This window comes from Lytechinus variegatus, chromosome 1 (genome assembly GCF_018143015.1).
Source record: "Lytechinus variegatus isolate NC3 chromosome 1, Lvar_3.0, whole genome shotgun sequence".
NCBI classification, from domain to species: Eukaryota; Metazoa; Echinodermata; class Echinoidea; order Temnopleuroida; family Toxopneustidae; genus Lytechinus; species Lytechinus variegatus.
In genome coordinates this window covers 93,384,716-93,402,567 of record NC_054740.1, presented here as the reverse complement: position 1 = coordinate 93,402,567, position 17,852 = coordinate 93,384,716, and the positions used below count along the sequence as shown (strand labels likewise).

At 35.3% G+C, this 17,852-nt stretch overlaps 1 protein-coding gene across 1 annotated transcript in view; it reads right to left on the bottom strand.

Moving 5' to 3' along the window:
• Nucleotides 1-374: 374 nt before the first annotated feature.
• Nucleotides 375-17,852, bottom strand: part of LOC121428832 (translocating chain-associated membrane protein 1-like) — a 49,131-nt gene continuing 31,653 nt past the window's right edge. Inside the window, exons 7-11 of the mRNA XM_041625701.1 lie at nt 13,099-13,169; nt 9,207-9,317; nt 8,354-8,497; nt 6,951-7,102; nt 375-2,626 (exon numbers count right to left, since the gene is read on the bottom strand). Coding sequence (XP_041481635.1) covers nt 2,508-2,626; nt 6,951-7,102; nt 8,354-8,497; nt 9,207-9,317; nt 13,099-13,169 — 597 coding nt within the window. The 3' untranslated portion in view covers nt 375-2,507. The remainder of the gene's footprint in view (nt 2,627-6,950; nt 7,103-8,353; nt 8,498-9,206; nt 9,318-13,098; nt 13,170-17,852) is intronic.

The window sequence follows — 17,852 nt, the reverse complement described above, 5'->3', positions numbered from 1 at the left end:
ATAAAAACAAGTTTTCATTTGGGTTGGATTCCCCTTTAAATATCAAGTTTTAGCTTTAATAACATGATTAATCCCTCTACATTCATAATTTTTACATATCAAATTTAGGGCAAACTATATTTCTGCCTGAATTTCTAAGAAATATCTTCAAATACAGTGGTGTGTGTAAATATATCAAGTATAAACCTAGGTGTGCATGTTTGCACTTCATATTTTGAGTTTATATTGAATGTTTTGTATAACTTCACAGTTCTATGAAACAGTATCCAGGATAAAAATGGATTTCTGTATAAAATATTTTCTATCTGACCTGATGACATGCCTTAACAATTCCAGGTTGACATCACTACCAAAATATTACTCATAGCATTTCAACAGACTTGTTCATTACAAACATGAGGCAAAACCATAGTTGGAGATGGCAAACCCCAGTATCAAACAATGAAAAAAATAAATCCTCTCAGGCCAATCATTCAAGTATCTAAATATGTGGGCATTTTCCCGGTAACTGACGTTACACGACACAATTTTACACACTTTTCATTGTGTGTATGATTATTTCTAAAACAACAAATGATGGGAGTTTGGGGTTTAAAGCAAACTCCCATCATTATAATACGTTATGCCTTTGAAAACTTGATTAAATATCAAATAAAATAATTTCATTCCAAGTGCCTACTACAGGCAGAGGTGCTCTTACATAATATCACAGCTGCTGTTTATTGTCTAACCCTGGCTCAAAGCTCAGGTTTGCCTGTGGAGGTGAAATGTTACATAAGAGGGATTAATTTGGTTATGCAGGGTTGAAATAGTTTCAAAATGAAATATCTTGGATCCTCTAACAAGATTTTTGTTAAGGGGGTATAAAACTGCAGTTCAAGGCCTGAACTGTATACCTTTATCTTGGTTGAGTATAGAGTATCTATCACCAAACCATTAAGTGCCAAATGTGTTATTTTTTTATGCTACTATAATCTTACATACTGGAGTGATACAACGAATGTCTGGAGCCAATTCATAATATATGTAGAAGCACTCTCTTTCTCTCCTTTTCTCATTATGAAGTAAACTTACCAAATTAATGACTTTAAGAAAAATAGTGAAACTTTTTACATGACATGCATACTTTTAAAGAAAATCGATCTGGTGCATGCAAACAATATATTGTACTTTATATGTAACTATAATGACAGAAAAAAGGAATGTCTACATCTATCTAAGTATATGAATTAAATTCTTGAATATCCACATGCATAATACACAATCTGGAAAATAATTTTGAAGAACAACTTTCAATACTGAAAATACATATCATTATCTCAATCTTTCGTCTTAATTGAAATTAATCTATTCAATCTTGACAAGAAATATTCTTCTTCGCATATATCTTATAACCGATAACATTTCAATAGGCATACAGAGTATACATACTTTAATAGATAAACAAGAACAATGCATCTCAGATTCAAATAGGATGTACATGAAACAATTCTTTAGTAATTTTTTTGTTGGAATTATGATTTAAAAAACATGAAATGCATCCCCAAACGTGATCTCTGTTGTTATAATGTATCAGTAAATAAATAAAACAAGTGGAACGCCTCTGGTAGTCTCTCCTGTATTACACAATAGCAGCAGTGCTGACTTTGAAAACAATTATTATTCACAAAAAATGCAATTCACATAAAATTTATTGATCCTAAATGACCATTGACCTTGATCATGTGAACTCACACTCCAAAATGATCAGTGACACTGGATTACCTTAATATGCCTTGAATATTAAGATCCATGTACTTGCAAAGTTTTGCCATTTAGAAACTCAAACTTGGTTAAAATTTTACTGACCCTAAATGATCTTTGACCTTGGTCATGTGATCTGAAACCCAAGCAAGATGATAAAGAAATACTTGATTACCATTATGTCAAAATTTCATGAACTAGGTCCATTCACTTTGACATTTCAAAACCTGACCTCAGTTAAGATTTCAATGTTGATGACGCTGCCGTCACAGCCGCTGTCGGAAAAGCAGCGCACATAGAGTCTATCTCTGCTATGTAGGCAGGACAAATTTGTTGTTTTTTAATTTTTATTCAGCAAAGTCACAGTTAAAATGAGTCAAATCAAAGGAGAAAAATAAAACACACGACTCTCGCTTAAATGATGTAGCCAAGGCCTCTTTTGTGCTCATATGTAAGTTGGAAGATTGAAAACTATTCAAAAAAGAAGAAACCAAAATGAAATTCAGAGACTTCCAAAGCCAATAAGAGAAAATGTAATGAAGAAAAGTGCTATATTCTAATATCATTTACTGATAAAATCAAAAGGAAACAAATAAACAAAAAGTATTATATGAGATGACAGGTTATCAAAGAAACCTAGACCGTTTCTCTTTTTCCTCTCCTCCCAATGGATGTAAGGTCACATGAATATGAAGGTGAAGAACAAGGCTTAATTGATGGAAATCGTTGCTAGGCAACCACTTTTTAGGATTCAGTAACAGGATTTACTTCTTCTTAGGCTTGTTCCTTGCACGGACAGATCCATTTTCTGAGTGGGGGGAGTCGGATACAATAGGTGAAGCTGAGGCTGCATCAGAAGTGTCACCACCATCGTTAACTCGCACTGTAAAAGTAAACAAATATGAACTTGACAGTATACTGTAGAAATATTTTCAAAAACACAAAAACAAAATACAGGTAAATTTAATGTTGATCTGAAATGACATTGCCCTGGGCCCATTAACCTGAAATTCTACTCGTCTACTTTCTGATATAATGTTATATTCTTGTTTAAAATACTGCTAAATTATGATTTTAAATAATCTTGAAAATTCAAAATCCTGAGTTTTTGTAAAGTTTATTTCTAAGTTGAGTTCAAAGAACCTTGAGTGGCCTTTAAACTTTGCCTAGCTTCCTGAAATTGCTTTCATTTATTTGCCCACATTTGATATCTATGAATATATTAAAGTAAGTTTTCTTGATTAGGGACTTATAATTCTAAAATCTTGAAAATTACAAATCTAAACCTTGGTCATTTTTTTTTTCATGTTGAACTTGATTACATGACTAGAAACTCATTCCAATTGATCAGTGACAACACCTGGAAAGTGTTTCATGAAAGGACTTGGATGTTTTATCCGACAAGGCCTGTTTTAACCAACCATGGACATATTAGATTGACCAACACTCATCGATTAATTAAATAAATTCACAAACATATATGACTGTCATTGTGTTTGAATAACATTCTTGTCATATTTGTCGACTTTGATCCTACTGTGTTCTGCCGTCTATTAGGTCATGAGTTGAAAGCAGTTCATGTTTTGAAATCGATACACTGCACAAACTGTATGCACAGAAAATGACATATCACTTGTATCCTGGATGTGCACAACTGCATAGCCAGGATTTAATTTTGGAGGGGGTGGTAAATGCACGCGAAGCATGCCAACACTTGCAGATCGTACAAAGCGCACTCCCTATGGTGGAGGGTGCAGGGAGGGGGTAAGGAGGCCATATACCTGTTCACTATATTAATGATTAAATTATCATCCTTATTTGTTTAAATGTATAAAAAAAAAAAACTAAAAAATGTTTGAAAATCTGAGTTTGGCTTTTAATTTCTCCCAACTTCCAATTTTACACAATACATATTTGATATCAATTGAAAGATTTTTTTAATTCTCTTTAAAATTATACCATACTTGTTATGATCATGCCATCATGAAAAGAGCAGGATTCAAAAGTGTTGGATGATGTCTGAATTGAAAAGCTGGTAACGAGCAGAAATAGTCATGAAGGGTCAATAAATAACATGATTCTTTTGTCTGTGTCAATAGAGATGAAAATCAATTCAAATCAAGCCACTGCTTCTTTATTTTTTGATGTTTTGTTGTAGTTTTTGTAGTGATGGTTCTGTGAGATAACATGGTCTGAGAACAAATTTTCGGCATTACTCCTATGTGTTTAAGATCGCATGACCTGTAATGAAAATCAGAAGTCAGAAAAAATTGGAACCAGTTGGAATCGAACCTGTCATCTACTGCTTGCCGGGCAGCGACTCAACCACCAGGCTATTCTGGTTCATGGCTTAGTCACAATGAACTGGAAAACAAATACCCTCATCCTCTTCTTTCTGACTCATTAATATGCAAATGCAGTCCGCTGTGGACAATAGATAGTAAATAAAGAGGCTTTAATAGGAGCTAATAAAAGTAGCAAACTGTAGATGACAGGTTTGAATCCCACTGGTTCCAATTTTTTTACTTACGATTTTAATTACAGATCGAGCATGCGATCTAAAACACATAGGAGTAATGCCAAAAATTTGTTCACAAATTATGTACCGTAAGTAACGGTGTATTAACCGCACCCGTGTATAAACCGCACCCCCAACTTTGGACTAAAAAAAAAAAAAATCTCATATTTACATGCTTATTTGAGGTACGAAGAAACAAAACAAAACTAAGATTTCAAAGTATCCAAAGAGATTACCGGTATGCGGAAATCTGCTGTTCTTGATCAATTCATTTACAAATGTTAGAAAGAAAGAACATTCCCGACAATATTGGCCACTTACACACTCACTCACCTCACAGTCACAGTGTACACACACACAGCACTGCCATTACATTGCAAACCACAATACAGTACCAGTCATGCCAGTACATTTTATCAAATCATGATCTTTGTCTTTCCCAGCGTAGGAGGAAGAAACATTCACATTTCTTGCATCAAAATCTCACAATCACTTTCAGAAATTTGATGTCTTAGCATGAATTTTGGATACGGGATTACAGGAAGGTTCAAGAAACAAAGAAATTCTGCCGTCTCTCTCGTGCGTGGCTTACATGGTATCTTATGAAAAGCAAACAGGAACGAAAAAAACAAGCTGGCGCGAAACGGGACTTTGAATATCGCCAGCGTAAGTCGCACTATAACCATATCACAACGCAATCTCCAAGCTCACTCTCGCTCAGCGGTGACAAAATATTACCGAGTATGCTTGGCGTCTCTTTTAACTTAGCCAGGGAACTTCACTACTTTGAATCAAGAATAAAGTCAAAATTAGTGTCATGAAGGTTGGTGTGTTTGTTATGGACAATATTTAATTAATCGATTCCCATTACCCGCGGCTCATACCCCTCAAAACGACATTGCCTGGGCGGCTACGCCCGGCCACTCGATGTGTTGTGACCTGGCAGACATCGTACATGTACGGGAGGGGTTACGGCGGGCTGGCTCAGACCCGTCACCGTGTATTAACCGCACCCCCGACTTTTGCTACTATCCCGCCGAGAAAAAGGTGCGGTTAATACACCGTTACTTACGGTAAATGCCAGTTTTAGTAACTATATCAAAATGAGTTCACACAGAATCCAATAAAATGACCACCAAAGTGTCTGTTTGTAAAGAATATGTGCCAAAGGATTCTGGAAGAAATTGTGTAATTGCTGAGAAATTAGCACAGGGTTCGGGTCAAGCATCGGGCACGACATTCAAAGCAATAATAATCATACACTGTCCCACTTGCGCTTATCTGTGTTGGTGATCTTCAGTGTGAATATTTTTCAGCGTAGATTTCAAGATTTCACAAAGTTCAGTTTATGTGACTGTACCAGATCTAGATCCTCGATATACTGACAATTAAAGAGAAATGCCAGTAGTTGCAGTAAACACTGATTTCATTAGAAAGTCTGTAAAACCAGGCTTAATAGTCAGTATATCATCGAGGATCTAGATCTGGTACAGTTACATAAACTGAACTTTGTGAAATCTTGAAATCTACGCTGAAAAATGTTCACACTGAAGATCACCAACACAGATAGGCACACATGGGACAGTGTATTATTATTGCTGGGATAAAGACCCGACGGAAGTGACCAAATCCGCGCTTATTTTGCTTATTTCTCAGCAATTACACAATTTCTTCCAGAATCCTTTGGCACATATTTATTCATACAAACAGACACTTGGGTTGTCATTATATTAGATTCTGTAAAGTCATTTTGAGATCGTTACCAATACTGGAATTTATCTTTAAGCCTGGTTTTACAGACTTTCTCATGAAATCAGTGTTTACTGCAACTACTGGCATTTCTCTTTATTTACTTAGATGGTTTGAAACACACATATGCTTTGTTGTTTGTTATGTGTTCATTTGTGCAGAGATGTGTTTGATTCCATGTTAATGTTGATGTTAAGGTGCATGAAAACAAAAGAAACTGCTGACAAAACTAACTCATCACCACAGGAAAAAAGTACTGTGATATTCAATATTGTGTCATTTTGCAACTTTTTAATTTTGACCTTGCCCCACATTTCGTGGTTCCGAAGTTACGCAACGTTATGTAAGTGCATGTCAGATCAAAAATAGCTAAAAACGTGATTTCGTGTACAAAGTCAATGTAAATAGTGTTTTCAACCAAAAATCATAAATGTATGATTATTTTTAGTTTTGCTGGCCTAAATGTATGTATTTTATGCTGTTTATAATCTGAGAAGAGTCCCTAACGAATTTCATTGAAAACAATGAAAAACAAAAGGTCCAAAAAACTAAGAAATTGTAGAAAACAATATAATACATAAGAAATTGATCTGATATCACAATTTTTTTCATGTACACTTGCTAAAAACATCACAAAGAGTTTCTGTGCCAAAAATTAGAACATTTGGAGCTTTATTTATGGAGTTAGAGGAAAAAGTATGATTTGGCATACTAATTACGCATAAATTAGCATAATTACGTAATAACAATTTGCATGAAAAAAATTACTATACAATTTTGTAGATTATATCCCAGACAACCTGCGTACCAATTTTCGGCGTGATCACGCGGTTGACGGCCGAGATCTCAAGGGGGGGCCTGGGAGGCCCCCCCCCGGCCATATGAACTCCCAAAATACCCCAGCCTAGATAGGGTTAAAAGAGATGAGCAAAGAACTTACAATCATCTTTCTTCTTCTTTGTCTTAGGAGCCATCTTTCTTTGTGTCTTAGCATTTGCAAGCTGTGTTTCTCGACGTCTACGAAGCTGGAACATGAGGAAGTTAAAGATTAGCCAAGCCTGGAAAAGGCACACTGCTGTCAAGATGGTCAGTCTAATAATTGGAACACAAAATAAATGTTTTATTTACATTTGGAAACAAAACTCTCTCACAATTTTTCATCTATAAATTTCTGCAGTTCCTTCATTTAGCTCCTTCATTGAAATGCTAGTCTGTAATCAACTTAGTTGAGAAGAGTAGTATGAAGTAAATCAATGGGGTCAAAACCACGGGAATTTGTGCAATTATGGACAGAACCTGTTGTATGGGTAAAATTAGGAATATCAATAGCATAAAATAATATGAATGCTAACCCTATGGCACTAAGATTTCTTTGCCTGGAAAATGAATTTACAAAGAACTAGACAATAAAAAAACTACATAGTTACATGTATGTCCCTACTCTATTGTAATATTCAGGTATAAAGTACACAAGTAATATCATTGAATCTCTACAAAAATTGCAGGCAGGCAGGCTTTAAATTTAGACCTATCAATAAATGCCCGGTTCTCACCACTGTAACTGTCATCACCATCATTAGATTATCACAATCATTATCACTGCAACAAACACCATGATCACCATCCTTCATTAAAACATCATTGTTACTTTGTCATCCAAATGATCATAACAATATTAATTTCATCTTCACCATCATAATAAAGAGATCAAGACAAGATGCCACAAGCAAATGTATTACACGACTTGTAAGAGATTGGAACAATCTACCTCAGAAATTGAAGAGGAAGATACATTGGAGAGTTTTTAAAATCAGCTTGAAAATTTTTGGTGGAATGAGATATTTAAATGCTGCTAGTTCCAGATGCATGCAAAAAGTAGCCGTTACGACCAAATACCTACAGGTGAAATCCTATTCACCCGTATCATGATGTGATGTAATTGCTATCATCATCGTACTACTACTACCACCACCACCACCACTACTACTACTACTACTAACTACTACCACTACCACTACTACCACTACTACCACTACTACCACTACTACCACTACTACCACCACTACTACTACTACTACTACTACTACTACCACTACCACTACCACTACCACTACTACCACTACTACCACTACTACCACTACTACCACTACTACCACTACTACTACTACTACTACTACTACTACTACCACTACCACTACCACTACCACTACCACTACCACCTCTACTACCACTACTACTAATAATACAAATAATAATCATGATCATTAAAATCACCATCCTCATCTTTATAATAATAATCATCTTACAGATCATTATATCAATGAACATGTACCAGGGACTAACCTTGATAAAGGGGAATTGAAGTTTCCTTTGGAGATATCAAGGCCCTGATTTTCTACTTTGCCTAATCCAAACCACACTGTCAGTGTTGTGAGAGAGATAGTCATCAGTCGAACCAGAAGAAATAGTATGGACCATAATGTAAAGCTGTCAAAATGGGTAAGAATATCAGAGTAATCAATGAAATTTAGGTAAAAACTCATGGAAATTCATCTACCCTACAAAACTGCAGGATGAACTAAAATTATGTAGGTGGGTGATTCCACGGTCAGTCGCATTACACTTTTGTGTCTTTTTAGTACTTGGTGTTCTCAGTTTGAAAGGGATGAGACTTTCTGTCAAAACTATACTGTCAATTAATCTCAACAACTGAGGGATTAAAACATTAAAATATTAAAAACAATAGGCTGTATGCTGTACATTGTGAACACAATCCCACATCGTTTACATTGAAATCCCTAAACTTTCAAAATTTATGACAAAATTGAACTTTTTTTTAAAGATTTCAATGTCAATTCCCCTAACATGTTCTAAGTCCATTGACCCTAAATGACCTTGACCTTGATCATGTAACTTGAAACTCAGGCAAGAAGTTCAGTAATACTTGATTACCTAATGTCCAATTTTCATAGGTCCATATATTTTCTAATTAATGATGACATTTCAAAAACCTTGGTAAAGATTTCATGTTGACAATGCTGCCATCCTTGGAAAGCTGTGCCTAAAATTTCGCTGTGCTATGCAGGCAAGACAAAAACCAATGTGCATATGCTGAATTTACTGAATTAAAAAAGAGTTATCAAATATGTAGATGAAATTTGATGCGGAAGAATTGATGAGATTGATTATTACTCACCAAGGTGCTGATAGATCTGTTTTTTCACTGAAGTACAAAAGTCTGGCAACATGAAAGGTCAGCTCTGCTATGTAATGTATGACAATACAAATCATCCCAAGCCTTGTCAGACTGTTAAAACAAAATAAAACAGAGAACATAAAAGATAAGCTTATTCAAAATAAAAATCACCTCTTTATCAATTATTAATAAACAAAGGTACTTAACATAAACCCATGATATCATTTCTTAAAGCTAACATGATACAGGAAAACATTCTGTGTGAACATAACAAATTCATGCAAGAACATTTATTTCAAACAAATAACAGAACATAGATGAAGTTTTGGAAAGAAATCATGGGAAGCCAGGCTTTATGCATATTATGGTATTGAATAAGTTTTAATGTTTAATTAATTAATCATAAGAAATGGCACCAATTGAGCAAGTGGAACGGCCTTGCTTGCATCACTCAATTCAATGTAGCAACAGTGTTGACTTTGAAATGTACAATGGAATTTTTTTAATAAGGGGGGGGGGACATTCAGTTGATATTCAAATCTTAAGTTCATAGACCTCAAATGACATAGAACTTTGCCTAGAAACTTAACTTTTTATTTGTCCATTAACCATTATCCAAAGAGCCTAATTTTTTTTAATTGGAAATAAATACTAAACAATTAATTGAATCATACACAAAATCATCTAGAAAAGTCAAACCTTGGTTAAGCTTTAATGGTCAAAATGATCCTTGACATTAAACATGCTGTGACCTGCATCTCACACCAGACGGTCAGTGATATTCAGATACTTTATAGATCTTATGTCTAAGTTTCATGATGTAGGCCCTTATACTTACAATGTAACAAAGACCTTTCAAAAATTTAACCTTGGTTAAGATTTAACCCCAACATGGTCAAAGTTCATTAACCCTGAATTACCATTTTACATGACAACACAGAAACAGACTGGAAATAGGACTTTAACTATTACCGCTTCCAAACCACCTAAACAAATATCCTAACATGGATATAAGTTTGTTTGTTAACCCAAATTGATCTTTGACCTTTCTCATGTGACTTGAAACACGGGCAGCATGTAAAGTGATATACCATTACCTTAATGTCAAAGTTTCATGAACTAGGTCCATCTACTTTCTAAGTTATGATATTTTAAAAGTTAAGATTTTGTGAAAGCTGGGGAGAATCAACATCAAAAAGGTAACTGAAGGTTAACTTCTTGATGTACTGGTATGCTGGTACCTTTGACCCGCAGACTTCAAATTCAAACTTAGTCTGTATTTTGGTGTCATCTACCTACAGACCCATCTTTAGGTGGTCTGTCTACGACAGATCACCTCTTTATTTCATCAGAATTTTCCCTATTATTTATTTCTTTATTCATTTATTTTTCGCACCTATGTTTGTCACCAACTTTTTTTCCCCATCGTTTATAGAGTCTACATGTATCATAGAGACGGCATACATGTACTAAGCTTTTCAAGGTCATCTGGTCATGATGACGTCATGTACACGCCATTTTGTAAAATTCTTAATTTCATCATATCAACATAATGGATCATCAATGATCAACCATATTTTGTCAAATAAACTTTAGGTCAAAGGTCGTCTGTCACTGTCATCAAAGATCATGTTAAAGTCATGACGCACACATCAAAACTAAAAAAATCCTCAAAATGGCCTATAAAAATTTTTTGGGTACATTTCAGGTCATTTTAAGCGTTTCAAAAATTGGCGTGCGCGTTTCCGCACGTAACGCCTTAACGCAAAGCAGAAACACAGTTTTTTTAGATCATTGCATTGATAATATAATTCTGAGCAATTTGATACCTTGATCAACCTTCAACGACCATTAATAACGAAATTAACACCCGTTGAAGTTTGCATGACTTTTTCTCAAAACTAAATTCTACATTCCTCTATTTTGTGAGCTATACCTCCATTTTTTCTTGTTAGTTATCCCTGAGCTTTTAGTATGTTGTAGCTGACATTCTTAGCTTTCGGAAATGTTGCCTTTATTTTTTTATCAGATGCCGGGATCATGCCCGTTTTTTGCTTGCAAAACTGGATTCTCAAATTTTCAAACTTGCTTACGTGTAATCTCTATGGGAACATACAATCCCTATGGGAAATATCATGGCTGAATGGATAACACACTTGACTTGCGTTCTCGGGGGCGCAGGTTTGAGTCCTGGGGTAAACAAGATGATTTTATTTTCTTTCTACCACCTCGTTCATGATCCTTCATGACAATTAAAAGGTATAAAAGTTAAAATTTAGCAAGATAAAACTGATTTTAATTACTTTTTTTCATATCAAATGTACTGCCATATATTAACCCTAAATTGACTGGGCTATATCGACGCCTAAGAAGACTGGGTGGGGCTGATTCAGCCCCCTCTTATGATCTCGGCCGTCGATCGCACGATCACAATGAAAATTGGCACACGCGTTACCCATGGCATTATCTACAAAACTATAACATCAAATTCTGCAAAAAAACTCACGTCTCATTAATTATGCTAATTATGCGTAAAATCATAAGTTTGCTCTAACTATTAAAATAATGCCCCTGACATGCTAATTTTTGTTTCACATACTCTAGATAGGCATCTGATCAAATTTATTTTAAAAGAATTTCAACATCACATTTATTTTCTTATGTATTCTTATTGTTTTATAAATTTCTTATGTATTTCTTTGTTTTTCGACTTTTTGTTTTTTATTGTTTTTTCAATGGAAATTGTCGGGGACTTTATTTTGACCATAAAAAAGATAAAATTAATTGATTTTAAGCAGTAAAAGGAAAAATAATGATACATTTATGAATTTTGGCCAAAAACACTATTTGCATTGGCTTTGTACACAAATTCACGTTTTTGAGTAATTTTGGGTCTGCATGCAACTTACGAAATGTTGCGTAATTTTGGAACCGCGCACCCGGGGGTCACAATTTTGGTCTCAAAAGTTGCGCGAGACTTGAAAATAAAAAGTCAGCGAGCGACGCGGTCAAAAAAATTTTCACGGCGGATTTATCGCGAAAAATGTTGAGGGGGGCTGAATCAGCCCCCCAGTCTTTTTATGGTTAAAGCGATCTTTTTCACAGTGCTTTATCATCTCCCGTCTTTCACAAGTATTCCATCCATAATGAACATTCCATTGTCATCATGAAGATCATATTGATCTGCATGAACATGGTGATAATGATCATGATGGCGAGAACCACCTAATTCGTCCGCATGACGAATTAAAATCTTTTTTTTCCTTGAATACTTAAAGGTCAAGTCCACCTCAGAAAAATGTTGCTTTGAATCAATAGAGAAAAATCAGACAAGCACAATGCTGAAAATTTCATCAAAATCTGATGTAAAATAAGAAAGTTATGACATTTCAAAGTTTTGCTTATTTTTTAACAAAATAGTTATATGAACAAGCCAGTTACATCCAAATGAGCGAGTCGATGTCACTCACTCACTATTTCTTTTTTTTTTATTGTTTAAATTTTACAATATTTCAATTTTTACGGATTTGACAATTAGGACCTCCTTGCCTGAAGCACAAAATGTTAAAATAATGGAATTCCACATGTTCAGGTAGGAATGAAACTTCTATTCACATGACAATGACGAGAAAATAAAAATATTTCATATAATAAAATACAAAAGAAATAGTGAGTGATGTAATCAGTTCCTTATTTGCATGCCGACCAAGATGTGCATATAACTGTTTTGTAAAATGAAGCGAAACTTTAAAATGCCATAACTTTCTTATTTTACATCCCATTTTGATGAAATTTTCAGTCTAATGCTTGTTGAATATTTCTCTTTTTATTAAAATCAAGTTTTTGTTGGGGTGAACTTTTCCGTTAAAAAGTTAAAAACATTGATACTTACTTTAAAAGATAAGCAGAAACAACAAAAAATAGATAGAAGGCAGAGTATTGAATCCTGGGTCCAATTTCTTCCTACAATTACAAATATAAAAAAATAAAAAAATGGGTCACATTAATGAAAACTGAGGATATGTACTCAAACAAGACATGAGCAATATTGTGTCTCACCCACTTGGGAAAATAAGTGGTATAGAATGTAGTTAAGAAATCAACTTTAAGAAGGGCTATTTCATTAAATGCTACTCCCTTTCACCTCTCCCTGTACCACCCCTAGGGTGGTATTCTGAAAATTGTCTTAAATTTTCTTTTAACGCAGTAAGATAATAGCTCGCTAAAATTCTCTTAAATCGGTATTCTGAAATTTTTTTATCTCTGACACACCTAATATTTTATGATCAACCAATCATTAAACTGTTTATATGTTTCGGTCAACCAATAGAAGCGTCCCTTCTAAAAAAATAATTAAGCGCATTGTTCATTGTTGACATGCGTCATAATATCCTTTGCGCCACCAACGCTTATCCTTGTATTCTACTGTGCTAGAATACATGTACACGTGGCTTTTCTCACAGTAATATTTTCTCTGAAGAGATTAATCATCTCGATGCTAATTTTCAAGTACTGAAAAGTCTACCAATCCGTCATTGTAACGTCTTTGGAATGTCTCCTTTTGCAAAATATGTTGATTATGCGGGATGCAGCAACAAATTAGTATTGTTGACCAAGAAATATCGCATTCAACATTAAGTTACAATAGCCCCCTACTTCTTGTAAATTTTCTTGTATTTTGCAAGGAAGTTAAGAGAATGCAAAGATAAGAGAACTTTCAGAATACCCTTTATCTCAATAAGTTATTTTGTGCACAGAGATATATGCTCCGTTTTTAACTTTACGCATCATTGTAACTCTGACATCATAAGCGCTTAGTGAAAGTTACAAGAAAATCAACAAGAATAGATACAAAAGTTTTCAGAATACGGATTTTATTGTAACTCTAAAGATACAAAAATATTTCTCTTAAGACAATTTTCAGAATACGGCCCCTGGGCACAGAGGCCAACAAATCAAATTGATATTCAAGTAAAATGCTCTGTTTTTTAATAATACAAGACCTGAAGTTTCTGGGACAATTTTTTTGTTTACTCTGGTAGCCACTTTTAAATTCAAAATGGTCGCCAAAGTATGGATACAAATTAGTGTTGAAAATTCTATATTGATACATATTTTGTTTTCACAGATTTTTAAAGAACAGGTTTGATCATGTTTTCCCCTGTGATTTAGCTGGCTATTATAACACTTTATAAAATCCCATAGAAAGAAACACCAGTGATTAATTTATCTGATAAAGAAATATTAATGAAGTATGTGATATGGTATGTAACGTTTCTCCTTTCCCAGAAGACGATGTATTATATAAAACTTGGTAGATTTCCTCCTTAGGTAACACCCCTCCCTTCTACACCAAAACTAAAGATAATCAATTCACAATCAAGCCATAAGGTACCATTAATGTGTAACGTCAGTATGTAATGTTAGTTACTGAGATGCAATGTCAGTTACCATGACAAAACGTTGATTACCAATAGTTAAATGCAAATGTGGTCAATTTTATGGTGAAGAAATATTGTATAATACTAAATAGGTTCATTATTGTGGACTGAAATAATCGCTAGGGGGTAATCATTGGTCAATCTACCATAGTAGATTGCGAGACAAATGAATACCCTCTAGCGATTAAATATTGTATACAATGTTATTAAGTCTTTCACTTCTTTAAATAACACCAGATGGAGCATGCTATTGACATTTAAAAGGTATAGTTCACAAGGAATACTAAAGATTATGAAGGAAGCTGCATTCCCATCGTGCAAAAAAATTACTTGAAATTGTTTTGCATATAGTTACTTTTCCCAACCTATTGCCTTAATCTGCAACATTTGATTGCGATGAATTGTGGTTTCCAGGGCCCCTTTTTTTAGTTTTTAGGATTCTTTTGAGCATTGCCGGGTTAACCCTATCTAGGCCGGGGTATTTTGGGAGTTCATATGGCCGGGGGGGGGCCTCCCAGGCCCCCCCTTAAGATCTCGGCCGTCGACCGTGCGATCGCGCTGAAAATTGGCACGCGGGTTGCCTGGGACATAATCTACAAGATTGTATAGTAATTTTTTTCATGCGAATTGCTATTAAGTGATTATGCTAATTTATGCGTAATTAGTATGCAAAATCATTCTTTTTCCTCTAACTCCCTAAATAAAGCTCCAAATGTATTATTTTTTGGTATAGAAACTCTTTGTGGTGTTCTTAGCAAGTGTCTATAAAAAAATTGCGATATCAAATCATTTTCTTATGTATTATATTGTTTTTTGCAATTTCTTATGTATTTCTTTGTTTTTTGACCTTTTGTTTTTCATTGTTTTTTCAATGAAATTTGTTGGGGACTCTTCTGTGATCATAAAAAGCATAAAATAAATACATTTAGACCAGCAAAACTAAAAATAATCATGCATTTATGAATTTTGGTTGAAAACACAATTTGCATTGACTTTGTACACGAAATCACGTTTTTGAGCAATTTTTGGTCTGACACGCACTTACATAATGTTGCATAATTTCGGAACCACGTACCCGGGTGACGCAAAATTGGTCTCAAAAGTTGCGCAAGACTTGAAAGTAAAAAGTCAGCGAGCCGCGCGGTCAAAAAATTTTGCGCGGCGAAAATATCGCGCGATTCGTTGAGGGGGGGGCCTCCGAGGCCCCCCCCCGGCCTAGATAGGGTTAAAAGTAAATTCCTGGTTTTTGTTAGTAGTGTAGATGTGTGGTACAATTTTTGTTTTTGGTTTACAAGTATAGATGATAACTGAAATTTGACAGTTCTGATCAATGTTGCATAGATCTACTAAAACTGTCTTTTTTCTAATTAACAAATAATTCAGTTTCAGTTTAGAAGCTGGAGTTTATTTTTTGTTGACAGCCTACAAAATCAATTAGCAAAGAGAATGATTAAACAAATAATGAAGAAAATCAAAATCCCACAGATATGAACAAGCATTGCTTGCACTGACCAGAACAGAAATCAATAAAACTGCATGGCTGCATGAGATTCGGGGGAGGGGAGGAGACCCTTATTCATTTTGCCTTTTTTCAGGGGAGGTTGGAGACGAGGTTTAAAAAGTCAATATACAACTGATGAATATATGTCAATGGGTTTATAGTCAGAACAATCCATGTGCACAGTCAATGTAATAATAAAGTACTAAAGGAATACATGTACATGTAGCTGCTAAGACCCCCCCCCCCCCCCCCCGAGTAAGCAAAACATACATTTCTTATCTTTCGATAATTTAAAATGTAAAGTAAATGAAACTTTTATGATTTAAAAAGCCTTACATAAAAGTATCAAGAAATTATGCCTTTGAAAATCATATAGCACTGGTAAATGTTAATGTGTAATGTCAGTTACCGACAAGTAATAATAAAATGTTCAAATCAAAGAAAAGGAATTAAGAAAAAGATATGTTTCTTCATTGAATTGTTCCTAGAAACTAAGGTATACTGCCACACCGAGCTCCCTTTCATGTGAAGCCCTGCACAGAAGATACAATGCAATTATTCCACACATTTGATTTCCATGTGTTCCCACCTCACTAGATGGCGATTCCGCTGCGATCGTCAAAAATTGACAAAGCGTGGTATATCGTAGCTTGAACGTGGCTTGATCTCTTCTATCTTCTCCGTCATACCTTGATCTTTTCTGAAGCGGCAAGGATTGCCACCATCTTCCTGATCGCCACAAAATTTTGAACATGTTCAAATCTTACGTAGCGAGATCGCGGAGGTGCTAAAGCGCATCATAATCGAGTCAAGAGCGTATTACAAACGACATATTCATAGCTGTAACGGAGCTCCAACGCATAAAGCGTAGTAGAAGCGCATTAAAAGCGGCACCGATCACCCGTGTTTTCAGGCCCGTTCCTGAGACAATTCTGCTACGCTGCTTCTGTTTACAGGACGACTGCCTTGCGCTCGACACGCTTCACACCGTTTCCTCCGCGACGCTTTCCCTTTGGGTGGCATGGCACACGTTCTCAGCCCGCTGCAGGCATTCGCGTTGAGCTTTTGCTGCGCCGCTGATGACTGGGCAGCGATTGAGCAGCGACCGTCCGCGCTGCTATAAAACGCAGTCCCAATGGTGGGGGATTATCACATTTTCAACAGATTACGAGGCGACACCGCGACGTTTTCAAATATACCTCCCAGAAAAAGGACCAAAGCTGCCCAAGCTGTTATGCTGGCGGTCCAAGAGGAACAAGAGGTTATGGTGGTGGTAGAGGAGGAGGAAGAGGAGGAGGGGGTACAGGAGGATGAAAATCTAACTGCTGAGCCAGCTTGAAAGAGAGATAAAAAGACGCTCACATGTCTTGATGACAAAATGGGTTAACTCTGCAAAAATATATAAATTGACTATGTTTTAAAAACAGAATGAATTCTAACTGCAGTGACAGTAGACAATATTATAATTTTGTTAATGATTCGATCACTGATGTATTGATTGGGAAAGCACACTTTATGGGGATTCTGGCATTGTGCCCCCCCCCCCCCTTATGAGTGTTCTCACATCAGTAGACTACTTCTTGTAAGCAAATTTGAAAGGAATTTACCTAACAATTTTGAGTGACAAACTCTTGTGGAAAAAAATCAACAGAATATCAAAGATTTTTATGCTCTTTTATGAAATTCTGGATGCATCCCTCATAT